Below are 27966 nucleotides of genomic sequence, written 5' to 3'. Positions count from 1 at the left end.
GTCAGTGATTCTCAATGTTACATGAGCTATATAGCTTCCAAGTTAAGAGTAACCACCACAAATGTCTTCTTATTTGGGGGTTTTTGCATATAAAATGATATTTAGGGCCTGTACGTACAGTGATTCCTATTTGAGTTACATTACAGGTAAGGAGGCTTCTGAGGGTTAAACTAGAATGCAGCCCCTCAGCGATGGAGGCAGACTGGACCTTGTGCACGCTTTCAAAAATAATTCATTTTAAAAATCATTTTACCTTTCTAATGTCCTCATGCCCATAGTACTTTGTATAGCATTCTTGGTTGTGTAAATATTAGAATGAATAAAATACATGCTTTAATTTAAAAAATATTTATTATAGAAATGTACATTTAGTTTTAAGGAATGTATTTGACAATAGTGTTAACATACATATTTCCTCAATTGGCAAACTTTACACCTTTAAGAAGATATCTACAATGAGAGTTTACTTACAAGTTTCCTAAGAAATCACTTCGCCAATACTGTTGACACAGTTAAGATACAACAGTCTCACTTTTCATTTCACTCTGTACTTGTAGAAGGAGCACAGCGCATGAGTGAAGTTCCATCCCAGGGCTAGTGACAGCCCGTAGAGCAGAATGAGAGGCGCAAATGGGTAGAGAAGAATTACTGTATTTTTCAAAAATGGCAATGCTGGAAAAGAAACAAATCCAAATTCAGTTTTTAGAAGAGAAAATATGACTAATAAATGAACATCCTGAAAGACAGCTCTTATTACAACATGTGGGGCCAAACAGGAACACGCCCTCTGAATCTGTAAGATGCTGGTGTGGGGCTGGAGCTCTCCTGGGCTCACTTTAGCTGCTTCCCTTCTCCGGCCGTGAAGAAGCCCAGAGCAGGGACTATCTCAGCACAGACGCTGAATGAGAAGCAACTCGGGACTAACACAAGAATGAGGAACAAACATCACAAATATTAAGGAAAACAGTGGCGAGTTTAAACCTGTGTCAGCTTCAGAAGCCGCTACGAGTCCATCTTAAAATACCAACAGAGATGGATGATGTAGGAAAAGAACAACTCCTAGCTATCTGAGATTTCCCAATGTAGAAAGCATGACACCTCCACTCTGAGAAGGTAAGATCTCAAGTAGTATCCCAAGCTTTAGGAAAGAACTAAAATTCTCAAATATAAAATCTGTCCCCAAGTAGCCACATTTCTTTCTTGCTCATTGCTTAGTTAGTGGGTCCCCACCCCATACATTCTAACTAAATAGTCCTCAGACAGGAAGCCCCCAAACTGTAACTGAGCTGTAACCAAACTATTCTAAAGCTACTAGGACAGTGGTCAAAACTCCACTCAGAACCAGTTACGGCGTGGTAACCACAGTGATGACATGTCACAAATATCCCCTTTGAACTAAAGAAAGGCCTCCCAATGCCCTAAACAAGGTATTAAATTCGAGGAGGTGAAGTGGTCCCTGGCAAAGCAGCCGAGGGGGTGGGGACAGCTCCGACCAGAGGCACCAGCCAGGGGTAAGTACAAGTGGTTTGTGTTTACAGTGAGGCCCTAACCATCCAGAAAGGAAGGGTTAAAAAACACCATGTTTGTAAGTTATGAAATATCTAGATTTAATTTAGCTCTATTTAATGGAGATCATTTAAAATAAATGAAGAATAACGTAAACACGTTTCTCAGTCACGTTAAGAAAAAGGGACTGAAAGCAGGATTTAACCATAAATTTGTCAATCTATCCTGAGGCCAGAAGTGGGGCCCGACCTGTGATCACCTACAGAACCTACAGTGATCACAAGAATGGGAAATGAGGCAGAGGTGTTAAATCCCTACGTGGCCACTCATGCGACCCAGGCCTGCCTTCACTCTCACCTGCTGGTGACCAGAACCTGAGAGCCTGGGGAGGAGGAAACGGCGAGGGTTCCTGCCGTGACTCAGTCAGTCAATATGGTTCCTTGCAACAAAATTGGTTCCGTATCAGCTGTGCCACTTTGCAGATGTGCAATCCTGGCCAAGTTACTTAATCTCCCTATGCTTGTTCCTCGTTTGAAAAATGTGTTGCTGGGAAGATTAAATGACATAACTCACCCAAAGGACTTGGGGCAGTGCCTGCAATGCTCCATAAAAGTAAGCTTACTGTATCACACTCCCCCTCCCTGTTACGTGTCTGGCCGTGGGCAGTACTTACCGCTGTATCCCAGGAAGGTCACATAGATGTAATAACCCACTGCAATCAACCAGAAGGTGTTTCCGACCAAATAGCCAATAAACGTGTCTGTCAGGATGACATCTGCCGGAGACATGCAGACAATGAGTCCAGTGCACAGTGACAACTCGGTGAGCAGCTGAGTAGTGAGTGTACTTACGGTTGATAAAAAACAGCTGGATAAAATGCAGGATGACTAGGAGAGGGTAAAAGGCGTTCAGATGCACATCGAAGGCGTAGCCCCACTCCACGTCGTAGTCTCTGCTCTGCCGTTTCACCAAGTACTTGTTAGAGATGAACCTGAAAAGCAACATTCCAATCACTTTCATACTACAATACAATTCACTCTGGGAAGGTTTCCTGACAACATGCTGTACCGAGCATTACCCCAGACGCTGGAGACACTTGGTAAACAAAACACAAAAACCTCTGCCTTCAATCGAGGGGGAGCAGACCGACAACATAAATGTGTCACGTGGCACCATGGAGAAAATGTGCGGGAACAGACAGAATTCCGAGTACAATGTTAGATGTGACATCTGGCAGTGACAGGAGTTATGGGGCCAGAGCTTGCCAGGCTGCCGGGAGGCCCTGTGCAGAGCAGGTGGCAGGTGCGTGGTGTGTGTGCAGAACGGGCAAGGACACCAGTGTGCCGGAACAAGGGAGCAGAGTAGCAGGAAGTGAAATCAGAAAAGAAACGGGGCCAGAGCCTGTCGCCACTGTGGCTTTTACTCTTGGTGAAATAAGGAGTCATCTGACTTACTGTTTTGACCAAGTTCCTCTGGTTGCCAATCTGAGAACAGACAGCAGGGACGAGCGGAAGCGGAGGCCAGTTGGGGGGGAAGAACAGGATGGTAGCAGTGGGGTGGTGACATACTGTACTTAGAAGGCAGAGCCAATAGAATTTGTTTATTGGATGGGGAGGATGAGGGGGAAAATCCAGGATGACAGATTTCTGCCTCAAACAAATGGAAGACTGAGGTGGGAGTGGCTTCAGAAAGGATGGCTGGCGTTAATACAGAACCGAATTTAGCAGAATATCAGTGTAGTGTGCTTTTGACAAAATGCCTGAATGTCTTTTATATGCTTAATTTTAAAAAATGTATTTAATGAAGGGACAAAAATTCAATACATTATGTAACCCACAAAACAAAATATTTGGGGGGGAAGATCTTGGGGGGGGAATAAAAATAAAAGAAAGGATGGCTGGGGGCAGGAAGGAAAGTCAGCAGTTTGGATTTGGACTTCTTACACTGAAGACCCCTTTGTACAGAGTAAGAAGTACGTAAAGTCTAGAGTTTGGAGAAGGCCAAACTGCAGCTATAAACCCATCAGTGTGTAGATGATAATGGTATCACCCCCAGAACTGGTCCAAGGCCTATGACCTGGGGTACCCCCTATTGAAAGGTCAGGGAGCCAGGAGGAACTAAAAGTAGAGTGGCCAGTGACCTGTCCAGCCATAAAAACAATTATTCACAGTTATGTTACTGTTCTACAGCATGGCCTACTAGTTCAGTTAAATTATGAATGAACGAAAAGTAAAATAATCAGCTTTCAGTCCCGGTGGGCATAGTAAGACCCCAAACTCCCGTCTTCCCAGGAACTGACATTTACACCCGCAGAGAACAATTCCCGCTGAAGAACAGGGCTGCCTGAGCAGCTTCTGCACAGCAAACGAGACAGAAACGCAGTCCCGTGGGAACCCCGCCCCCAGCACACCTGCCCCTGAAGAGCCCGCCCAGGGGCACAGTGAGAAAACTGGTTTAAGAGGCACCTAGTCTATACTGGGAGGAAATCCATTTACTAACCCTAGAGCATCTGCCAAATAGGAAGGGAACAGTGGGAACGCTGTTCAGTGTTGGGGGCACAGACAGCACCATTTGCTGCCCTCCCCGCCCCTTGACCACGTGGGCAGGACATGATCCAGGCAGCGTAGCAGTCTCCAAGCTGGGCAAGGCTGTCAGTGCACCAGGCCTCAGGCCCACCCATACCTCCTCGGCTTCTCCTCGGGACTCCCTGTGGCCCGTACCCTCTCCAGCAAGCTTGTGGCCTGGCATGGCTTACCCCCTGGTCTCCCTGTGGCTGCTCCAGCTCCAGCTTCCAGCAGGCCTGCCAAAGTGACCCTGCTGCCCCTGGCACCCCCTATGGCTGGCACCGGCTCTAGCTACAGCTCCCGCCCCAGTATGGCCTGTCCCTGGGTCTTCCCAACACACACAGTCTACAGGAGGGAAGCTCCTACACAAGGCCATCCCTTCAAGACCAGAGAGGTAGCCATCTCCCCTAACTCAGACATAGCAAAAATGACTCAACAAAAAAATAAATTCTAAACGAAAGACTAGGATAAAACCGCAGAAAAAAAATTTAAATGAAACAGACACAAGCAATCTACCACGTGCAGAGCTCAAAACACTGGTTATAAGAATGCCCAATGGCCTCAGGAGAATACATGAACTCGGAGAACCAAAATATAGAAGATGTAAAACAGAACCAATCAGAACTGAATAACACAATAATTGAAAATACACTAGAGGGAATCAACAGCAGATCAGCTGATACAGAAGTGTGATCAGGGAGCAGGAAGATTAGGTAATGGAAATCACCCAATGGAAAGAGCAAAAAGATTTTAAAAAGAAACTCTGATCAAGATTGTGGAATAAGTGAACTCTGAGCTCCCCCCAATCACACCAAAATTACAACGAAATTACAGAACAACCATCACTGAAAAGCACCCAAAGACTAGCTGAACAGAATTGCTGTAACTATAGATACAAAACAAAAGCCACGTGGAGACCAGTAGGAGAGGTGGTGACACAACAGCTACCCACACCCACGTGTGGTGGTGAAGAATCGAGAGCGAGAACTCAGCTGCAGGTCTCCCCTGAAGAGCAGGGGGTCCCAGCCCCACACTGGCCTCCCCAGTCCAGGGTTCCAGTGCCAGCAAAAGGAGACCCCACAACATCTGGCTGTGAAAACCAACATGGATTGCATCTGAGAGACAGGGCTGCTAGAGACCAAGGCACTGCTCTCACAGGGCCTGCACTCAGACTCCCTCACTCAGCTCCAGCGCTGAGGCAGCAGCTCAGAAGGCACCAAGAACATACAGGGAGGAGCTGAACTGATTAACTTCAGGAAGGGGCCTGGAGGGGTCAGGACAACTGTCACGGGACAAAAGCACTCACAGAAACCGCTATTACTTTGCTGAGCTTTCTTCCCACTCGACCCACACAGAACAGGCAGGTACCAAATCTGTGCTCTCCATAAACCTGACTGACATTGTTCTCCCACCCTGCTGATTCCCTGAGACCTGCCCCACCCCACTTGCTCACACAGCCTGAGCCTCTTCAAACAGCTCCTCCACGAGTGGCCTGGCATGGCACACAGTGTGGACATCCCCACTGCAAACCCCACATGAGTGGTGGCTTTCCTAGGCTTGCGCTGCACTTTCCCAAAGCTCTGCAAAGCCCAAACAAGCAGCAGCTGGTCGTAGCGTGCATTGTAGCTCTTGCCAAGCGGCTCTAAGCCCAGTATCAGTGGCAACCAGCCTCAACTTGCACTGTAACACCGATCAGGTGGACCCAAGTCTGGCATAAGCAGTGGCCACTCTTGGCTGTCATGTAGCTCCGACTAAGAGGCCACAAGCCAGGCACAGTGGCAGCTGGTCTCAGCCCACATTATAGTGCCCATCAAAGGGTCCCAAGTCTGGCACTAATGCCAGCCGGCCTGAGTTCACAGTGTAGCCTCTCCCAGGCACCTCCAAGTCCAGCAGAAGCAGCAACCAACCATATATCACTTTGCAGCTCCTACCAAGAGACACCAAGCCAGGCACAAGTGGCGGCTACACTGGGCCTGTACTGGAGCCCCTCCCAAGAGGCTCCAGACCCAAAACACCTGGTGGCCAGCTTCAGACCACACCAGAGCACCAACCAACCAGCGCCACAAATGACACACCAAAGGGTGGACTTGGCTGGCACCACAGCCCTGCTAAAGCAACTCCCACTCTGTAAGGTCAGCCCCCACATAACAGCTTGTCCGCTGTGGTCACATCCAGCCCTCACAGCCAGTCACCCTGAGGGTCAATCCCACCCACTGATGTGCCAACAGCAATTAAGGCTCAACTACAACAGAGGGCACACATCACCCATACAAGGGACACACCTGGAGTACCTGGTTCTGATGACTAAGGAGACTGCACAGTGGGTCCCACAGGGCACCTACTACATAAGGCCACTCTACTAAGACCAGAAGGCAAAGCAGCCCTACCTAATACATGGAAACACAGGGAGGCAGCCAAAATGGGGAGACATAAGAAACATGTCCCAAATAAAAGAACAGAACAAAGCTCCAGAAAAAGAACTAAACAAAATGGAGACAATCTATCAGATGCAGAATTCAAAACACTGGTTATAAGGATGTTCAGTGATCTCAGTGAGAACTTCAACAAAAGATAGGAAACATAAAAATGGAGATAGAAAACACAATAAAGAACTAATCAGAAATAAAGAATACAATAACTAAAATGAAATATACATTAGAGGGAATCAAGAATAGAATAGATGAAGTAGAAGATCAACTCAGTGATTTAGAAGGTAGCAGAAAACACCAAATCAGAACAGCAAAAAGAAAAAAATAATCCAAAAAAATGAGGAAAGTTTAAGGGGCCTCTGGGACAACATCAAGTGTATCAACATTCACATTATAGGGGGACCAGAAGGAGGAGGGAAAGAAAGGAACTAAAAACCTATTTGAAGAAATAATGGAAAAATTCTCTAACCTGGTGAAGAAAATAAATATACAGGCCCAGGAAGCACAGAGAGTCCCAACAAGATGAACCCAAAGAAAACCGCAAGTCACATCATAATTAAAATGCCAAAAGTTAAAGACAAAGAACGAACCTTAAAAGTAGCAAGAAAAAAGCAGTTAGTCCTATGACAGTCCAAGGGAGCTCCCATAGGACAGTGAGCTGATTTCTCAACAGAAACTGCAGGCCAGAAGGGATTGGCATGAAATATTCAAAGTGATGAAAAGCAAGGACCTACAACCATGTCTACTCTACCCAGCAAGTCTATCATTTAGAATCCAATGACAGATAAAGACTTCCCCAGACAAGAAAAAGCTAAAGGAGTTCACCAACACCAAACCAGAATTACAAGGAATCTCAGTGGAACTACTTTAAGATGAAAAGAAGAAAAAAAAAAGAATAAAATGGCAATAACTACACATCTATCAACAATTATTTTAAATGTAAATGGATTAAATGCTCCAATCAAAAGACAAAAAGAAAAGGTGGCTGAATGGATAAGAAAACAAGACCCTTTCATATGCTGACTACAAGAGACTCACTTCAGATAAAAAAAACACACTGAAAATAAAGGGATGGGGAAAAGATATTTCATGAAAATGGAAAACAAACGACAAATCTGGAGTAGCAATACTTATACCAGACAAAATAGACTTTAAAACAAAGGCTGTAACAAGAGACAAAGAAGAATCCAGTAATCCCACTTGTGGGTATTTATCCGAAAAACCTAACACGCTACATCAAGGAGATGTGTGCATACATATGTTCATTGCAGCATTGTCTACAATGGCCAAGATGTGGAGGCAGCCTGGGTGTCCATTGATGGATGAATGGAAAGGAGGTGGTGGTACATATGTACAATGGAATATTGCTCAGCCATGGAAGGGAACAGGTTCTTGCCACCTGCAGCGCCATGTATGACCCTGAAGGGTGTTGTGCTGAGTGGAGTGTCAGACACAGAAAGACAGGTGCAGTGTGATTTTGCTTATATGTGGAATCTTAAGAACAAAATAAACAAAACAGAAGCAAACTCAGAGATACAGAGGACATTTTGAGGACTGCCAGACAGCAGTGAGACTGGGAATAGGTGAAAAAAAAGGGGAAGTGATTAAGAAGTTCAAATTGGGGGAGGAGGAAAAATGGCGGAGTGAGGTGAGCCTCTGTAAAGCTCCCCTGGAATTTACAACGAATCGAACAACAAAAACTCCACAAAGGACACCCTGCACAGCAGACAGGCAAGATGAAGAGGCCCACTACCGACTGAAATCACCTACAGATGGGAGATTCGCGCGAGTGGAGGGAGGAGAAAACGGAGAAGTGCGCGGAGACGGAGCCGCGCGGGCGCAGGACGCAGACCTAGCTCAGTGCTCTGAGCTTGCTGCTTCCCGGAACTACCGCAGCTGCGGGAGAGGGAAGAACTCGGACTGCTAGGGCTCCGCTTATGGCCCACAGGGCTGAGGAGACAGCATATAACACGGCTGAACCCAATGCTCACGGCAGAGACCTCGGAGAAAAGACTGAGGGAAAAAGGCTGAAAACGGTGGTTTAAGCCCTCACTGCCGAGCAGAGAATGGAGCCTTAGGCATTGAGACTAGCCACCCCCTCCCTACCCTCCCAGAGCTCGCCCGGCCCCCACCTACCCGGTGCTAGAAGCGGAACAGTAGCAGTGTCAGATCAAAAGAACAGAATATTTGCTGTTCTGAGAACTGTGGACCGCAGACACAGATTCGCAGTCCAACTAGTTCCAGCAAAGGGGAGGGAGCTGTGGAAGCAGGACTGGCTGTGGTGGTGGTCGCTGCCATTGCTCTGGGCCACCTCTCACAGCTCACCCCGCCCATGGCCCCACCTATCTGGGCGGATCCCTGCAGGAGTAAACAGAACTGCTGAAACATACGGGCTCTGAACCTGGAGCTGGAAGAGCTTTGGAACATCAAAAGCTCTCCACATACCCACCGGGACACTGCGCCCTGTGACCTAGACGAACTATTAACAGAGGAGAAGCCCGTCTCCCAGGGAATCCCCCCATTCTGTGAGAAGCTGGAATAGTGCAGAGAAAACATAGCACTACCGTGTGAGACAAGAAAAATAAGCTGCAGTTGGAGAAAGAAATAAAACATTCTACTAACAAGTACTGGAAAACAAAAGAAAGACCGCTTCCTATCAACCTGTTGCAGAAGCCACTCCTGTAGATGTCTAGGAAGAGAAATAGTAAATCAGTAATTGCCATGAATAACCAAGGCAACAAGATAGCTCAGAAAGAAAGTGAAAAATCTCCAGAGAAGGCACTTAAAGATACAGAAATATGTGACTTAAATGACAGAGAATTCAAGATTGCAGTTCTGAAAAACTCAACGAGATGCAAGAAACACAGAGAGTCAGTTAAATGAACTCAGAAACACAATCAAAGAACAGCATGAGCATTTTATGAAAGAGATTGAAATTTTAATAAACCAAATAGAATTTCTGGAGATTAAGAACTCAATAGAAGAAATTAAGAATGAAATAACCAGCTTAGGTAGTAGAGTTGACCAGATGGAGGAAAGAATCAGTGACATCGAAGACAGAAACCTGGAAATGACACAGATGGAAGAAGAAAGAGACTTGAGACTTAAAAGAAATGAAAGAACTCTACAAGAACTTTCTGACTCCATCAGAAAGAGCAATATAAGAATAATGGGCATACCAGAAGGAGAAGAAAGAGAGAAGGGAACAGAGAATATATTCAAACAAATTGTCGATGAGAACTTCCCAAACTTGTGGACAGAACTGGACCCTCAAATCCAAGAAGCAAATAGAACACCTAGTTACCTCAATCCCAACAGGCCTTCTCCAAGGCACATTGTATTGAAGCTGTCTAAAATCAACGACAAAGAAAGAATCCTCAAGGCAGCCAGGGAAAAGAAGACGGTAACTTACAAAGGAAAGCCCATTAGATTATCATCAGATTTTTCAGCAGAAACTCTACAAGCCAGGAGGGAGTGGAACCAAATATTCAAACTATTGAAAGAGAGAAATCATGAGCCAAGAATAATATATCCAGCAAAGATATCCTTTAGATATGAAGGAGGAATAAAGACCTTTCCAGACATACAGAAGCTGAGGGAATTTTCTAATACACGACCTGCACTACAAGTAATACTAAAGGAGGCTATTCGACCACCATCAACAGGGACAATTTGTGGCAACCAAAACATAGAGTAAAGGCCTGAACCGGAATATGGGAATGGAGAAAGTAAGCGTGCTGAAGAAAATGGAATACTCTAAATACCAAACTTTCTTTTACATAAACTTAAGGGTAACCACTCAAAAAACTCCAGAACTGAAATATATACTGTAATAAAAGAAGAAGCTGAGGGAAACATCACAGAATACCACCACACAGAAATAATAGACAACAACAAAAAGGCAAAGAAACAATGGAGACACAGCCTTACCAGAAATCTAAAGATAGAATCACAGGAAATCCTCACATATCAATAATCACCCTAAATGTAAATGGACAGAACTCACCAATAAAAAGGCACAGAGTAGCAGATTGGATCAAAAAACTAAACCCAACCATATGCTGTCTCCAAGAGACACATCTCAGCTACAAGGACAAGCATAGACACAAAGTGAAAGGGTGGAAATTGACACTCCAAGCAAATGGTACCCAGAGAAAATCAGGTGTAGCCATAATGATATCAGATGAAACAGACTTCAAGGTGAAAAAGATAACAAGAGACAAAGATGGACATTTCATAATGGTGAAGGGGACTGTACAACAAGAAGACATAACAGTCATCAATATTTATGCCCCCAATCAGGGAGCACCGAAATACACCAAGCAACTACTAACAGAAATAAAGGGAGAAATTGACCAAAACACAATTATACTAGGGGACTTAAATACATCATTGACAGCTATGGATAGATCATCCAAACAGAAAATAAATAACGAAATAGTAGCCCTAAATGACACATTAGATGAAATGGACATAATTGACATTTATAGAGCACTTCATCCTAAAACATCAGACTATACATTCTTTTCTAGTGTACATGGAACATTCTCAAGGATAGACCATATATTGGGACATAAAATCAGTCTCAACAAATTTAAGAAGATTGAAATCATACCATGCATATTCTCTGATCACAAGGCTTTGAAATTGGATATCAACTGCAAAAAGAAAGCAGAACAAAACACAAATACATGGAGATTAAACAACATACTTTTAAAGAAGGACTGGGTCAAAGAAGAAATTAGAGGAGAGATCAAAAGATACATAGAAACAAATGACAATGAAAATACATCCTACCAAAATTTTTGGGATGCAGCGAAAGCAGTTTTAAGAGGGAAATTTATCTCATTACAGGCCTATCTCAAGAAACAAGAAAACTCCCAAATAAATAACCTCATGTTACACCTTAAAGAACTAGAAAAAGAAGAACAAGTGAAACCCAAGGTCAGCAGAAGAAAGGAAATAACAAAAATTAGAGCAGAACTAAATGAAATAGAGAACAAAAAGACAATAGAAAAAATTAATGTGACAAAGAGCTGGTTCTTTGAAAAGATTAACAAAATTAACAAACCCTTGGCTATACTAAGATAAAAAGAGAGAAGACACTAATTAACAAAATCAAAAACGAAAAAGGGGAAGCTATCACGGACACCACAGAAATACAAAGGATCATCCAAGAATACTATGAAGGACTATGTACCACCAAATTCAACAACCTAGAAGAAATGGACAAGTTTTAGAAATATATAGCCTTCCAAGGCTGAACCATGAAGAACTGGAAAATCTAAACAGACCGATCACCAGTAACGAAATTGAATCAGTCATCCAAAACCTTCCCAAAAGCAAAAGTCCGGGACCAGATGGCTTCACTAGTGAATTCTACCAAACCTTCAAAGAGGAGCTAATACCAATCCTGCTCAAACTCTTCCAAAAAATTGAAGAAGAGACAGTACTCCCTAACTCATTTTATGAGGCCAATATTACCCTGATACCAAAACCTGGTAAGGACAGCACAAAAATGAAAACTACAGATCAATATCTCTGATGAATACCGATGCAAAAATCCTAAATAAAATTCTAGCAAATCGAATACAACAATGCATTAAAAAGATTATTCATCACGACCAAGTGGGGTTCATCCCGGGGCACAAGGATGGTTCAACATCCGGAAATCCATCAATGTGATACATCACATAAACAAAATAAAGGACAAAAATCATATGATTATATCAATTGATGCAGAAAAAGCATTTGACAAGATACAACATCCATTTATGATTAAAACACTTAATAAAATAGGTATAGAAGGAAAATACCTTAACATAATAAAGGCCATATATGACAAGCCCTCTGCTAATCTCATAATTAATGGTGAAAAACTGAAGCCCTTTTCTCTACGTTCAGGAACACGACAGGGTTGTCCCCTATCACCTCTGCTTTTCAACATAGTGTTGGAAGTCCTTGCCAGAGCAATCAGGCAAGAGAAAGAAATAAAAGGCATCCAAATTGGGAATGAAGAAGTTAAATTATCACTCTTTGCAGATGACATGATGCTATATATAGAAAACCCTAAAGACTCCACCAAAAAGCTATTAGAAACAATCAACGAATACAGTAAAGTGGCTGGCTACAAAATCAACGCACAAAAGTCCATTGCTTTCCTATATACTAACAATGAAATCTCACAAAAAGAAATACAAAAACAATTCCTTTTGCAATTGCAGCAGAAAGAATAAAATACCTAGGAATAAACTTAACCAAGGATGTGAAAGACCTATATGCTGAAAACTATAAGACATTTTTGAAAGAAATTGAAGAAGACACAAAGAAATGGAAAGACATTCCGTGCTCATGGATTGGAAGAATCAACATAGTTAAAATGGCCATATTACCCAAAGCAATATACAGATTCAATGCAATCCCCATCAAAATCCCAATGGCATATTTTAAAGAAATAGAACAAAAATCATCAGATTTGTTTGGAACCACAAAAGACCCGAATAGCCAAAGCAATCTTAAGAAAAAGAACAATAATGGAGGTATCACACTTCCTGACTTTGGCTTGTACTACAGGGCTACAATAATCAAAACAGCATGGTATTGGCAGAAAACAGACACATAGACCAATGGAATAGAATTGAGAACCCAGAAATAAAACCACATAAATATGGACAGATAATTTTTGACAAAGAAGCTAAAACATACAATGGAGCAAAGACAGCCTCTTCAATAAATGGTGCTGGGAGAATTGGATAGCCACGTGCAAAAGAATGAAACTGGACTGCTATTTGTCACCATGTACCAAAGTTAATTCAAAATGGATCAAAGACTTAAGCATAAGACCTGACACAATAAACTGCATAGAAGAAAACATAGGTACTAAACTTATGGACCTTGGGTTCAAAGAGCATTTTATGAACTTGACTCCAAAGGCAATGGAAGTAAAAGCTAAAATAAACGAATGGGACTATATGAAACTTAAAAGCTTCTGCACAGCAAAAGAAACCATTGACAAAATAAAGAGGCCACCAACTGAATGGGAGAAGATTTTTGCAAACAGTGCCTCCGATAAGGGGCTAGTATCCAGAATATACAAGGAACTCATGCAACTCAACAACAAAAAAACAAACAACCCAATTGAAAAATGGGCAGAGGACTTGAAGAGACATTTCTCCAAAGAGGACATACAAATGGCAAATAGACATATGAAAAAATGCTCAACATCACTAATCATCAGAGAAATGCAAATCAAAACCACAATGAGATATCACCTCACCCCAGTCAGAAAGGCTATCATCAACAAGACAAATAGGAACAAATGTTGGAGAGGCTGTGGAGAAAAAGGAACCCTCATACACTGTTGGTGGGAAAGCAGACTGGTGCAGCTACTGTGGAAGGCAGTGTGGAGGTTCCTCAAAAAAATTACGAATAGAATTGCCATATGACCCAGCAATCCCTCTCCTGGGTATCTACACCAAAAATCTGAAGACATTTAGAGATAAAGACACGTGTGCTCCAATGTTCCTTGCAGCTTTGTTTATGGTGGCCAAGACATGGAAACAACCAAAATGTCCTTTGATAGATGAATGAATAAAGAAGTTGTGGTATATATACACAATGGAATACTATTCGGCAGTAAGAAAAGATGATATAGGAACATTTGTGACAACATGGATGGATGTTGAGAGTGTAATGCTGAGCGAAATAAGTCAGACAGAAAAAGCAGAGAACCATATGATTTCACTGATATGTGGTATATAAACCAAAAACAACAAAAGAACAAGACAAACAAATGAGAAACAGAAACTCATAGACACAGACAATAGTTTAGTGGTTACCAGAGGGTAAGGGGGGTGGGGGGTGGGAGATGAGGGTAAGGGGGATCAAATATATGGTGATGGAAGGAGAACTGACTCTGGGTGGTGAACACACAATGGGATTTATAGATGATGTAATACAGAATTGTACACCTGAAATTCTATGTAATTTTACTAACAATTGTCACCCCAATAAATTTAAAAAATAAATTAAAAAAAAACAAAAGAAGTTCAAATTGGTCGTTACACAGTAATCATGGGGATGTAGGGTTTAGCATAAGGAATATAGTCAATAATATTGTAACAACTATGTATGGTGTCAGAGGGGTACTAGATTTATTGCGGTGATAGATGGGAGGGTGGTTGGGGGCAGGACGATAAAGCTGAAGACATTAAGAACTACAAATCGGGGCCGGCCCGGTGGCTCAGGTGGTTAGAGCTCCATGCTTCTAACTCCGAAGACAGCCGGTTCGATTCCCAAATGGGCCAGTGGGCTCTCAACCACAAGGTTGCCAGTTCAATTCTTTGAGTCCCGACGCAAGGGATGGTGGGCTCTGCCCCCTGCAACTAAAATTGAACACGGCACCTTGAGCTGAGCTGCCGCTGAGCTCCCGGATGGTTCAGTTGGTTGGAGCGCATCCTCTTAACCACAAGGTTGCTGGTTCGACTCCTGCAAGGGATGGTGGGCTGCGTCCCCTGCAACTAGCAAAACGGCAACTGAACCTGGAGCTGAGCTGCGCCCTCCACAACTAAGAGATTGAAAGGACAACAACTTGACTTGGAAAAAAGTCCTGGAAGTACACACTGTTCTCCAATAAAGTCCTGTACCACTTCCCCAATTAAAAAAAAAAAAAAAAAAAAAATCTTTAAAAAAAAAAGAACTACAAATCGGTAATTACAAATCAGTCATGGGGATGTAAAGCATAGGAAATACAGTCAATGATATGGTAATAACTATGTATAGTGCCAGGTGGGTGCTAAGACTAGTTAAAGGGATCACTTCTTAAATTATACAAATATCCAACCATTATGCTGTACACCTGAAATTAATATAAAATAATACTGAATGTCAACTGTGACTGAACAATTAAAAAAGGGGGAAAAAGTGAAGGGGAATAAGTGGTCCAAATTTCCAGGTATAAAACAAGTACGTCATGGAGATATAATGTACAACATGGGGAATACAGTCAATAACATTGTGATAGCAGGTACGGTGTCAGATGGTTGCTGGACTTATAGTGATCACTTCGTTAAGTATATAAATGTTGAATAACTATGGTGTACCCCTGAAACTGATATAATGTTGTATGTTAGCTGTATTTTAATTTAAATTATTTTAATTAATTAAAAAAATAAAAAACAAACTGAAACAGAAATAATCTCATCGATATAGAGAACTGGTGGCTGCCAAAGGGAAGAGAAATGGACAACTGGGTGGGAAAGGAGATTAAGAAGCACAAACTTCCAGTTATAAAATATGTCATGGGGATGTAATGTACAGCACACAGAATATAGTCAATAATATTGTAATAACTGTGTATTGTGCCAGGTGAGTATTAGCTTTATTATGGTGACCACTTTGTAAGATATATAAATGTCTAATCACTGTGCTACACTCCTCAAACTAACATAATATTGTATGTCACTACAATTAAAAATAAATTTAAAAATGTAAAATATCCAGATAACAGAAAAATAGATCTTTACAGGAAAAGAACAAAAAGGATCATTTGTATTATAAACACAGCTGTGGAAATTCAATGGACTATTATATGTGTGATTTCACATCAAGGACTCAGTTAAGAAAATGGTATGCCTACAGTGGAAATCAAAAGAGAAAAAATAAAAGAGGAAGAACATGGTACAGTACTAATGAAACAGTTCTGTACTCAGTTATCTGAAAATATCAAAATAATACTGCTTTGGTCGAACAAAAGGGAATTTACCAAAACCGCTTCCATTTAGCCAAGAACACGTGCCATCAAAGGAATGGAATAAGCCCCTGACCCACTCTGTGGTCCTACTCTTCTTCCTTAAACAGGCACTTTCCAGGCCTCTGTCCTCAGTGCGAGTCTCACCTCTGGAGCCGTTGTTCCTTCCGAGAGAGCTCAGAGACAGCTGTGGTCTTCCCCTCCCACCTCCACATTCATGAACCGTCACGCCCTCAGCTTGGCCCAGACGGTTGTAGGCTCAGAGTGGTGTTTCCAATGTCTACTGAACCTTTATTTCCGCTAACTATCCAACAAGCCACCTGAATTCAAAGTGGCCGGCAGGGAAGGCTTCCTGGTCACTCACTCCTAAGCCAGAACCTTGCCAGCACCCCAGAGGCGTGAGCCTCCTCCTTCCCACCCTCCTCACATCTTCTTAGCACAGGCAGCTCCCAGCCATCTCTCGCCTCCGTCCTATGCCCACCACACTGGCCTGGGCCTCCTCCGCTCACGCACACCCATGGCTGTATCCAGCCTCGCCTCCTCCACTGCCACAGGAAACAGTTTTCCTGAAGTATAAATGTGGTATTATTTCCTTACTTCAAAGCTCCCCACCTCCCCCACCTCCAAACTCTCACACACACACACACACACACACACACAACACACACACACACACACACACACACACAGCCTATGACATAAAGTCCAATTCTTTTTTCTGAATTGTATTTAAAGCCAATTTCTCTAGTCAAATCTCTTCCGCGGCCATTCGGTGTCACCCTGCACTCCCAGACCTGGCGCGCTTCTCCACACATCTATGTCTTTCGCTTGGTACTGGGGCTCAACGATCCCATCGCCCCATACACCGCAGGCTGGTTCCTGTAGCGCCTCTGGCATGACCCATCACATGCCATCATTTCTCTTTTTAGCTGCTCACACACCTCACAACACAATGGAGAGCCTCAAAAACATACTGAGTCCTTCCCTATTTAAGTCACTCGCGCTGTCACAGTCATACTAAAGGTACGGACACCGGGATGAGGTGACTTCTGTGGCCCTCCAGAGTCAATGCTACGTGGCAGAATGCTTGCTACAAACTAAAGTGTTCCTTTGAAAGCCTTAGTGAATTTTTTTCATATACCATGTTTTTCCATGGATATTTTCATAACGTATATTAGCAGTATTATTAGGCCAAATTTTAGAATTTTAGGTTAACGATTTATTAACTATCTAGCATACACAAACCCTAGACTGTACTAGTCAGAAGTTACAAAGAAAAATAAAACATTAGTATCATCAAAGACTATAGTCTCAGAATTTTGTTTAAAATATTAATAGCTACCATTTACTATATGCCAGGTGCTTTTCCTACCACAAACTTCTCAAATACCTTACAAAATAGGTAATTCCGTTTTACGAAAGAGGAGACGGGGGCTAAGAATTACACAGTAAATGACTGAGCTGGCATTTGAACCCAGCTGTGCCTAAAATGCTCCATAGCGTTTTCTCCTGTCAACAATGACCATCAGCCCTGCCAACCACTCGCCGTCTACTGAGCTCACTCATCACACCCATTCCCTTTGCCCAGCATGCCAACCACACAGAGCCCTGTATCTGTGAGAACAATGAAAAACTAAACACTAGCTTTATACTCAGTACACTGTTGTCGCCAAACCAAAGCCAGTCAGACTGAGAACTCTTTCAATAAAACCCTGTGTATATGCACACCTCTCCCTCAGCAGGAAGGCACCAAAAGTTTAATCGCAAAATCCTTTTTTACAAATGTATTTTATTTAATGCCAAAGATTCAAAATAGGAGTCCATGGAATACATGTCTAGACCTTATAGTAGTGACCTACTGACAAATGCAGCAGAAAAATGAGCCATCGTCCAGACAAATGAAGCAGAATTGGCTAACTGCATAAGATTTTTGCAAAATAACGGATTTTGTTAGTGTGATATAATCATCATTTCAGTTCACTTATTTGCTGCACTTTAACAATGTAGTCCATCCCTACAGTATTTTCTGATACAGGTACACACTCAGAAGGGCAAATGATAACCATGTAGTCAAAATGGATGCTTTCAGTTCACCTACTGTTTTAATTTCCATCAGCCACTGTACCTCTGAAACAAGTCAAAGGTGGCCCTATAGTTGTATCTGAAGAGCCCAAGCAAGGTATGGTACTTACCACATCAGCGTCGAGATGAGAAGACCAACGCCTACACAATCTATGAATACGACCCAAAGGAGAAGCTTTAGCATCTTTAAAAATCCCATGTCCAGCACAAAGGCAAATCCTACAGTGGACACTGAAAGAAAGATTTATAAGATTCATTCAGGCACTTTGCTAGGTCTGGGGATACAAGGCAAAGTCCCAGCCCTCCAAATGCTCACAGTCCAGTGGCGGGACAGACAGGTAAACAAAACCCCCCAAGATGTGCTCTATATGGTTTAGAAATGCAAACCACCTCGGAACACAAAAGGGCCACTGAGATATTTCTAGTTTGCCGAGGCCCCTATCTGGTTCACCAGGGTGGCCCAGCATTTAGACCACCACCGGTACTAGAAAGACACATTTCAGTCCAGTTAAAGGTGAGAAAAATCTTACACACTTCAACACCCTAAAGGTAGGTAGGTAGGACCCTTTCACTACATGACTGGAGAACTTAAAAGGATGTTCTCAAGTTCCTATCAGTACTTTCAGAACACTCTGAATCTGCCTGATTGTGAAAAGCAGTTTCCAATCTTGATATTTCTTTTCACAGTAAGTTTGCACTTGGATATCAATTTGTTTATCAGAGTATTTAAAACACATGAAGTGACTATCCTCTGCTTTTCAAAGTTCCGAGGTAACGGTTCACTCTGGCATCTACTTAGGACCTATAAGACAAAGAATACAACCTTCTTTCCTGTGATATTCTGAGGCTTTTGAAAGGAGGACAGAGCTTTAAATATCCCCAAATTCTGACCCACAATACGTTTAGAACAAATGACAAGTCCCGTCGAAACACTCAATTTGGTCTTCAACTTCACCTCAGATCAACTGACACTTACCACAGAGCCAGACGCTTAACAGGACCAAGAAAGCTGGGTCATCCCTGGCCCACTGATCCTTCGTCTGCTTTCGATAATGAAAGTTTCTATAAACCCTCTGCGGGGAAGTGAACAGGTAGAGCATCTGCCAGGCAGCAAACTCAAAGTCCATCTGCTGAAACCGAAAAAGTCTTCGCAGGTATTTGTACCGCTTCGCTCCAGCTGTGTGTCTTGCTGCATCCCTGGAGTTCAACGCTCCATTCCCCTGCACTGGGGAAGTCACTGAAATACTCGGTAACATCTTCCTAGGAAAGAAAACAAGGTTTTTTAAAAGTGATCTTAAAGTGTTGGCTACTAGCACCCCTCTTCCAACCGGAGTGAGGTCACGTGGCATGTCCACCCCAATCCTTGAGAAGAGTCAGGGATCAAAGCGAATGCAGTTGTTTCTGAGGCTTGTTTTGGGGCTGGAGAAACTTCTATTGCACATCAGGCAGGGGCAGTACCACGCCCTTCCAATCCATCGTAACAACACTTACACAAGTTCCCTACTTTCCCACACTTCACCTCCCCTCAACCCTCAGACAGCCCTGGGGGTGGAAGACAGACTGATTCTGACTCAGGGTCAAAATCCCGTGCTCTTAAGTATCAAGCCTTTCATGGAAAGCCTTTGTGTAGGCCAGTTAGAAACAGGTGATCCATCCGAGCATTACCAGCAGGCAGCTCGTTTCCTAAAAGGTGATACAAAAACAAAGCAAAACTCAACTCCCGAGCTTTACTGCCTGAAGAGTTCGGCAGGGGAACGACACCACGGGAGACCCGTCGAGCCAGTCTGAGGCTAGGTGAGCGCAGGTCTCGGGCCGGCCTCAGTGCCCCGTCTCCGCTCCCCAGGCCTCGGACGCCAGCAGCTCCCCGCCAGCCCGGGCCGCGGGTAGAATTGCCAGACGTAGCAAATAAAACCTACTACAAAGCTACAGGGATGCTTTTTAGTGTAAGAACGCCCGAAACACTGCATGGGACACACTCATACTAAACATTATTCGTTATTTGTCTGAAATTCAGCTGTAGCTGGGCGTCCTAGATTTTATCCCCCAACGTCACCGCAGGCAGAAACGCGGCGCCGGGGCACGTCACTGCAGGGCCGAGGGACGTTCCAGATGCCGGAGGAAACGGCACCGGGGTCCCAGCCGCGCGCGTACAGAGCGCTCCTCAGGCCTCACCTGGAGCCCCCTGCGGCCTCCGCCGGCTCCCCGGTAGCCCGCCACCTCCGCCCTGCAGCCGAACCCAGCAGCCGCAGGGACAACTCCCTTCCCTCAACGTAGACGGTGGTGCGACACGGGACGTGCGCCCACTTCCGCCGCGCGCGGCCTCTCGGGACCCGTAGTCCGCGAGGGCCCTCCGGAAATTGTTGCTGCCGGTTTCCGGTTCTTTCCTCCGGACGTTGTTCGCTCGCAGCCGGGTCGCCGCGGTTGCGGACGGAAGCGGTGGGGACGGCGGCGGCCGAGAGGCGCGGCCATGCCCCGGTATTACGAGGACAAGCCGGAGGGCGGCGCGTGCGCGGGCGTGAAGGAGGACCTGGGCTCCTGCCTGCTGCAGTCGGACTGTGTGCTCCAGGTAGCGCGGCCGACCCGGCGCTCGGGCTGCTGCTCACGCCGATCCGGGGAGGCGGGCCGGCGAAGGGGTCCCGAGCGGCCTCCAGGGACGTGACTCCGGAGTGGGCCGTGCTGGGTGCAGAGCACAACGCTTAAGTTAATGAACTTGGGCATGTTCACTGTCGCAGCCTCCGTTCCCTCGGGTGTGAAGTTTGAGAGAACGATACCTCCCCGTTGGGTTTTTGTAAAGATTAAACCATTTCGGGTCAAGAAACATTTCTTGAATGCTGCCACTCTGCTAGGTTCTAAGTGCCTTTTCCGATGACAGAGGGCAACCAACTATGTGCAACTGGAGCTATTTCAGGAAGTTGCTCCTATTTCAAAGAAAAGACAACTACCCCCGAAATGGACATCCACCATAAGGTTCTTCCAGCGTTTTTACTGATTAATGATTTCTATTTGGTTCACTAATTTTAGCCGTCAGCCAGACTGGCCTCCTAGTGACTAGGAAAACTTCCGAGTTACGAATGGAAAAGGTCATCTAGTCCAGCTTTCTTATACAGATAAGGAGACTGAAGTGCCCTGTTTACACGCTCCCCCGTCCGGGTCTGTTTCCAATCTGCTTCATTGATGCAGATAGTCAGCCAGCTCCTAATAAATGCCTGTTAAGTGGCAAGCATGATGCCAGGCACAGGCGACACCAAGATGGATCAGTTACAGACACTACCTACGTAAGATTGGTCTGATGGGAAGAACAGACCCCTAAGCGGCTACATCGCTGTGATAAGGGCTGTGTGAGCATTTAGTAAATATTTAACGAGTACATTTTGGAGTAAAATGCCTTGGGATCCCAGTGGAGAGTACCTTATTTTTGCTTGAGAATTTGGAAATGCCTCACAGAGGAGGTGACATTTGATCTGCGTCTCCAAAGTTGAGTAATAGTTTATCAAGTAAGGAGTGGGGGTTGTGGTGGTTGTGGGGAGATTCTGGAAGAACAGCCTGTGCAGAGCTGGAGGCGTGGGAGAGCCAGGAGAAGCTAGTGCCTGTGGGCCTGGAGGATGGGAAATGTGACAGAAGGCTTGAGAGGAAGTTTGCCTTGTGTGTCAGAGTGAGGAGCTTGGACTTTATCCTGACATTTAGCTTCAGGAAGACCACAGAGGTGAGCGATCGAGGGAATCAAAACCGTTGGGTAGGACTGAGGAAAGACACTCGGGAAATGGAGGAGGATATTGGTGGCAGGGAGAAAACCCAGTTGGTTTTTTGCAGTGATTGAATCATTTATTTGCAAACATTTCAGTGCCAAGCTGTACTTCAGGGGACATAGAGATGAATGGGACACACTGATTCCTGCGTAGAAATTGCATCTCTGGAAAGTTGGAAAGCTGTAGGCAGAGAGAATGACCAGGACACATGGTACAGACTTGCATTCCCCCATTGATTATGTGGCCATATTGATACTGAAAGTGGTCACCTAGGGGAACTTGATGTTTATAAATAGCCCCTTAAATTGATGTGCATTTAGTTTATGGTAGATTCATCCTCAGTGGTGACTTCACTGGAGTGTAAAGGGGTAGTCCTGAGGCAGAATGTTGGGTCTGGGAGTTCTCGGGTGGTTTGGGGGAGTCGTTGCAGTGGTGAGGTTGGGGTGTCAAAATCTGCTCAATGGGAAATCTCCAGTGATGCAGAGCAGGCGAAATTTGGGTTCTGTTTTTCCTGGTACATGAAGGACCAGATGTTTCTATTTCAGTAGTACTCTTACCTCATTAACACCAAAGTGTTTAGTACCAACACTAAAAATGTTCTGATTCTGGTTTTAGGGCACCTAATTCTGGCTGTTTGAGCTTTTAAAGTAACACTGAACAGGGTCATTTTTACCCTCAACATCCCTTGACTCATTTTACATTGGAACTCAACCTTGAGTAGGAAGATTTCATGATCTTCCTTATATTGTCAGACATTGCATAAGGCAAATAAGCAGTGTTTTATTTCTTTAATAGTAAAATAATGTAAGGTTTTGACTTTTTTCCCTCATGAATTGCAAGTCATTGTTTGATGTCATTAAACCACAGGTAATTCAGAAAATTCAAGTTCAGTCTACTTTTTCCAGATGCTGTTTTATACATTTCATCTCCGGGACCCTGCTTCGTTGGTACAGATAGTCCCCATTGCACCTTCCTCTCATCCCTCTGGCAGGCACTCGCCCGCTGTGGGAGGAGCTCACACCGCCAGCCGCCTTCCCGTGTGTACACCTTCCCCCAGCCCTCCCCCTCTGAGTATTATGAGCTCTGTGTCAGCAGGAATAGCTAGCATTTATTTTTTAACTTCCCACTAAACTGATCTAGGACTGTTCTGAATTTTTTTTAAGTAAATTTAGTCCTTCTGAGGGTTTTAGTTACCAGACAGATTAGTAGAGTACAGTGTTCAAAAAGAGAAATTTCGCTGCAATTAAATTTTAATCTTGGCTTTTTGAATTGTGAAATATACTTTCTGTAGATACTTCCACGTGTCCAATATGTTTAAGTGCCTTTGTGTTAATTTACGACGGTAGATTCGCTTAAAATATTTTAAGGTAATGAAGAGGTAGTATCAAGATTTCTATTCCATGTTTGCCTTGAAAGAAAACTACCGAGTTTCCCCAGAAATAAGACCTAGCCAGACCATCAGCTGTAATGTGTCTTTTGGAGCAAAAGTTAATGTAAGACTTGGTCTTATTTTACTGTAAGACTGGGTCTTATATAAGACCCGGTCTTATATTAATTTTTGCTCCAAAAGATGCATTAGAGCGGATGGTCTGGCTAGGTCTTTTTTTCGGGGAAACACGGAACTAAATTTTAGCTCTCACCTATTTTTGCTGTTGTTACTCTCAAGTCTGATTTTTAACAGTTGTAGTTTTAAGTCTTACTTATTCAGAGTCAGTAGACGTTCTTCCTGTGAACATTCTTGTAGCAGCATCCTGCCTTCATGGCAGAATGGGAATGATGTTTAACCCAGTTTTCTCTGTAATCTCCTTCTGAGCTGCCACTGCTTAATGATGAATTCATTTCACGTCAGGCTCAGGCAGACCTTCTCTCACAAGTATGTCAGTTCTGTTCGTATTATCTCCCCTTCCTCTTTCAGTTCTCACTCAGTTGAGCTTCTCAAAATAGAGAACTTGACTGTGGGGGGCCAGCGGGTAGGAAAATGCAGATGTGTTGGAGGTTAAATTGCTTCATTAAAAGGATATAACTGGAGACTTGTAAACCCCTTGATACGGCTTTCCAGAACAAACCCTCTCATTCACCACATGCCTGATCGCATGTGCAAGTGTGTGTGTCCTCTCTCTCTCTCTCTCTCTCTCTCTCTCACACACACACACACACACACACACAAACTTCTCCATCCTTAGGAGTTCTTGAGTGTAAATTTTTCAGCACACTGAAGACACCATTACTACTTTCCCCTCTACTTTTTCTTACCCAAAAGGACCTGACGGTACCAGTTTCTAGTTTTTTGTATAAACGTTTTAAAGAAAAGTATCCTGTGGAAACTGATGTTTTCAAAAATACCCTTAAAGTGCCCCCAAATTAATTTACTTTTTTCTTCTTTTGCTTAACTTTTTAAAAAAAGAACCATTTTCAGAAGGATGGTTATTTTGTATTTTCTGAGAAAATCTCCCAGGTATTTATATTGTTTTATGTGTCACAGGAAGGAAAATCCCCTCGGCAGTGTCTGAAGGAGGGAAACTGCAAAGCTTTGAAATATTCATTTTTTGAATGTAAAAGATCAATGGTAAGTGATTAAGAGATTTTTAAAAGCTTACGCTAAAAATTAGCTGTATGGAGTTGAACGGCTTGCAGTGATGCCATTCAGAAAAAGGTAGTGAGTTATGGTAGGTAGCATTCATGAAAACCCACAGCTGGTGGTTCTGTTACTCTGCCCGTGTGCCAACCTCAGCTGCTGATTGTCGAGAAGTTGTAAAGGGATGAGAATGAAGTCTTGGCAAATATAATAACATCTAATAGTGCTTCATTATCAGTCCTCAAAGAGAGGGGGCCGTTTCACACTTAACTAATGCGACTTCACTGATACACGCTGGGCAGAAACCTGAAACAGAATTTAAATTGTGCTGGTAATTTCGCTTAGTATTTCAGACAATAAGTGCATAATCCTGAGTGAAGGTGAGATGGGAAGTTTGAATGGGCCAGTTTCACATAGTATAAGCATCTCATCCTGTTACGGTTCCCATATTTAAGGATTATTTATTAATTTATTGAAAACAAGGCTTTTAGCTTCGTGTCGTGATCAGATGAAGAAATGGCTGGCTGGCCCACACCAACTGTGCTGCACTCATTGTAGGGTAACTCTCAGTTCCTTCCTGTAGAATTTCTAGGCAGTGATACTACTATGCAAGTTTGCCCTATATGCTGACTTTTGTACCCTCCACCCCACCTCAGGGGCACAGTGCACCTAAGAGCCTGCACTGTGAGACTTCATGCTTTCACCCTATGAGCTGGTCATTTAAGGGTTTTTAATCCCCCGATGGCTGCCTGTTACTTAAAACCATTTTTCAGCGCTCTTTGTCTTCTCAGTTGCTATTTCAAGATTTCAAATACATTTGAATATTAACCCAACAAAACTTAATTAGAAAGTTGTTTGCTAGAAGAACATATATTGAGTGTAGTTCAGAGAAAAAGGTAAATGTGGATTTTACTTGAGAAGAAAATCCTTATTGTGACCTTAAATGGAAATTTTATTTTTAATGCCTTATTTATTTTGGTAGCTCTGACAATTTCCTTTTTGGACAAATTTTGATTTAATTATACATTTATTTTTCAGTTGGATGCCAGATCAAGATTCAGAGGAAGAAAAGGATATTGACACTATTATGTTGAAACTGAGCTGAAAACAAGGGATTTTTTCTGGTCATTAAAACAGAGAAGCCAAAATGGGAAACACACTTTTTCTCACATCCATTTGGTTAGACCAGTTTTTCCCTCCGTGGGACACTGGAGAAATGCATGAGTTCTAGTTTTGAATATGTATAAATGATCCTCTTGCTCTAAGTTATTTTTAGAAGAAAAATGTAATGGATGAGTTACGAGCTCGGAGTATGAGAATTGTTCTGAAGCACAAAGAATGGAAAGGTTGTTATTTTCAAACCTGACTCCTCAAATGACAATTAGTACATCCCTTGTGAATGTTATCAAGGCCACTGATGGGACTGTTAAAATGAGGAACATGGAGCCTGGGGAGAAGGTATCTATTGGGAAAGTTTAGGATACAACTTTCTGTTATTCATTCTGTCCTGTTTACTTCTAAAATAAACTGTGTTTGATTCCTGGGAGAAGTGCTTCCTCTATACTGATTCACCAAGGTAACAGCCTCAAACGTTAATATCATACATTCGACAGCTGGGTGCAAAGCCCCAGCATATGTTGCCAGAGCTCTTTGCCTCCGTCTCTTTACTTTTTTGGTTTCCTGGCTTCCTTTTCAGGCTGGCCCTCTCTACATGATGGTAAAGAAGGTAGTGGCAGCCAAAAGCTCAATCCATAAGATCTGTGATCCAAAATGGAGAGAGAACCATCTTTTTTAGGGGCCACTCATCAAATTCTACAAAAGAGCTATTCCCTGGATCCCCTGCCCTTGAATTAGAACAATCCCTGTGGGAAAAGGAATGGGGCCCATCACCTCGGCCAGGCCTGGGTCTTATAATTCCCATCAGAATCTCATTGGATGAGTGATGGGCCTCATCGCAGAAAGAAGGGAAGATTTGGCACAAACTGAAAAACACATGTTCACTGTGAAAAGCAAGAGTGAAAAATATGAAATGCTTGAAAAAGTTTAGAATAACAGTAATTTTATTCTGATCACTTAATACAGTACAGGGCCGAATGTGACTCCAAGTTCCCATCTTTATTTTTGGTTTTGAAGAATAATGAATCATAGCTTCTTCAAACATCCACAGGTCATGGACTTAAAGCAATCAGTATTCTGTAGCCCATTTCCTAATTGGGACTTTGATTGGCATTTCCCTAATGGTTTATGGGGTCAACCATGTTTTCATGTGCTTATTGGCCACTTGTATATCTTTGGAGAAATGTCTATTCAAGTCCTCTGTCCATTTTTCAATTGAGTTACCTTTCTATTGTTGAGTTGTAAGAGTTCTTTATGTATTGTGAATACAAGTTCCTTAAAGACAAATGAATCGCAAATGGTTTTCTCCCAATCTTTGGTTTGTCTTCACTTTCTTGATGCTGTTCTTGAAGTACAATTTTTAATTTTGATGAATTCCAATGTATCTGTTTTTCCTTTTGGTGTACCTAAGAAAACCACTGCCTAATCCAAGCTTAAGGAAATTTATTCCTATGTTTTCACCTAAGGGTTTTATAGTTTTAGTTTACATACGTCTATAATCCACTTAAAAATAATCTGATACCTGTATTAGTAACTTTCTAATTTTTAATTGTGGTAAAATACAGAAAATGTAAAATTTACCACCTTCACCATTTTTAAGTATATAGTTCAATAGTGTTAAGTTCATTCACCTTGTTAGACAACCAATCTCTAGAATTTTTTTCATCGTACAAAACAAACTGTATACCCACTGAACAACTCCCATCACCCTGTCCCTCCAACCCCTGGCAACCACCGTCTACTGACGGTGAACATCATTTCATCTTTTCATGTGTCTGTTGGCCATTTGTAAATCTTTGGAGAAATGTCTATTCAAGCTTTGCCCATTTTGAAATAGGGTTGTTTGCTCTTTTGTTGTTGAATTCTAGGAGTTCTTTGTAAATTCTGGATATTCACCCCTTACCCGATAGATGATCTGCAAACATTCTGCACCATTTCTTTTCACTCTGTAGATTGTGTTCTTTGATGCACAGTTTTCAATTTTGATGAAGTCCAATTTGCTTTTCCTTTTGTTGCCTGTGCCTTTGGTGACAGAGCCAAGAAATCATTGCCCAATCCAGTGAAGCTCTTCCTTTATGTCTTATTCTAGTTGTTTTAATTCTTGTTTAGGTTTTTGATCTAGTTTGAGTTGGCTTTGTATATGGTGTAAGGTCCAATTTCATTCTTTTGCGTATGGATATCCATCCACATTTCCCAACAT

General features: G+C 43.0%; 2 protein-coding genes across 3 annotated transcripts; one reads left to right on the top strand and one right to left on the bottom strand.

Moving 5' to 3' along the window:
- Nucleotides 1–332: 332 nt before the first annotated feature.
- On the bottom strand, nt 333–20648 carry UNC50 (unc-50 inner nuclear membrane RNA binding protein). 2 transcript variants are annotated; one of them, XM_019753898.2, is made up of 6 exons: nt 20502–20648; nt 19306–19589; nt 18440–18560; nt 2358–2497; nt 2180–2281; nt 333–672 (listed from the first exon to the last, which is right to left on the bottom strand). In XM_019753898.2, exons 2-6 carry the CDS (start codon nt 19583–19585, stop codon nt 536–538), a joined length of 780 nt encoding a protein of 259 aa, XP_019609457.1. In that variant the 5' UTR covers nt 19586–19589; nt 20502–20648; the 3' UTR covers nt 333–535. The 2 variants fall into 2 exon arrangements, with proteins under 2 accessions (XP_019609457.1, XP_019609458.1); XM_019753899.2 differs by having other exon boundaries at nt 19306–19585; nt 20502–20628.
- A 52-nt stretch (nt 20649–20700) lies between these two features.
- Nucleotides 20701–26199, top strand: COA5 (cytochrome c oxidase assembly factor 5). The gene is made up of 3 exons (XM_019753900.2): nt 20701–20895; nt 24558–24641; nt 25689–26199. Exons 1-3 carry the CDS (start codon nt 20797–20799, stop codon nt 25728–25730), a joined length of 225 nt encoding a protein of 74 aa, XP_019609459.1. The 5' UTR covers nt 20701–20796; the 3' UTR covers nt 25731–26199.
- Nucleotides 26200–27966: the final 1767 nt, after the last annotated feature.

This window comes from Rhinolophus sinicus, linkage group LG05 (assembly GCF_036562045.2).
Source record: "Rhinolophus sinicus isolate RSC01 linkage group LG05, ASM3656204v1, whole genome shotgun sequence".
Taxonomy (NCBI): domain Eukaryota; kingdom Metazoa; phylum Chordata; class Mammalia; order Chiroptera; family Rhinolophidae; genus Rhinolophus; species Rhinolophus sinicus.
Note: the sequence above shows the minus strand (reverse complement) of the source record. Positions and strands in the feature narration are given on the sequence as shown.

Excerpts from the sequence above, each read along its gene's own strand:
- UNC50 (XM_019753898.2), bottom strand. The coding sequence starts at position 19,585 with ATGTTACCGAGTATTTCAGTGACTTCCCCAGTGCAGGGGAATGGAGCG. Across the intron at positions 2,498-18,439 it reads CTCATCTCGACGCTGATGTG|GTTCATCTCTAACAAGTACT; the intron begins GTAAGTACCATA and ends GTTGCTTTTCAG. Across the intron at positions 2,282-2,357 it reads CCAGCTGTTTTTTATCAACC|ATGTCATCCTGACAGACACG; the intron begins GTAAGTACACTC and ends TGTCTCCGGCAG.
- COA5 (XM_019753900.2), top strand. The coding sequence starts at position 20,797 with ATGCCCCGGTATTACGAGGACAAGCCGGAGGGCGGCGCGTGCGCGGGC. Across the intron at positions 20,896-24,557 it reads AGTCGGACTGTGTGCTCCAG|GAAGGAAAATCCCCTCGGCA; the intron begins GTAGCGCGGCCG and ends TATGTGTCACAG. Across the intron at positions 24,642-25,688 it reads TTGAATGTAAAAGATCAATG|TTGGATGCCAGATCAAGATT; the intron begins GTAAGTGATTAA and ends TTTATTTTTCAG.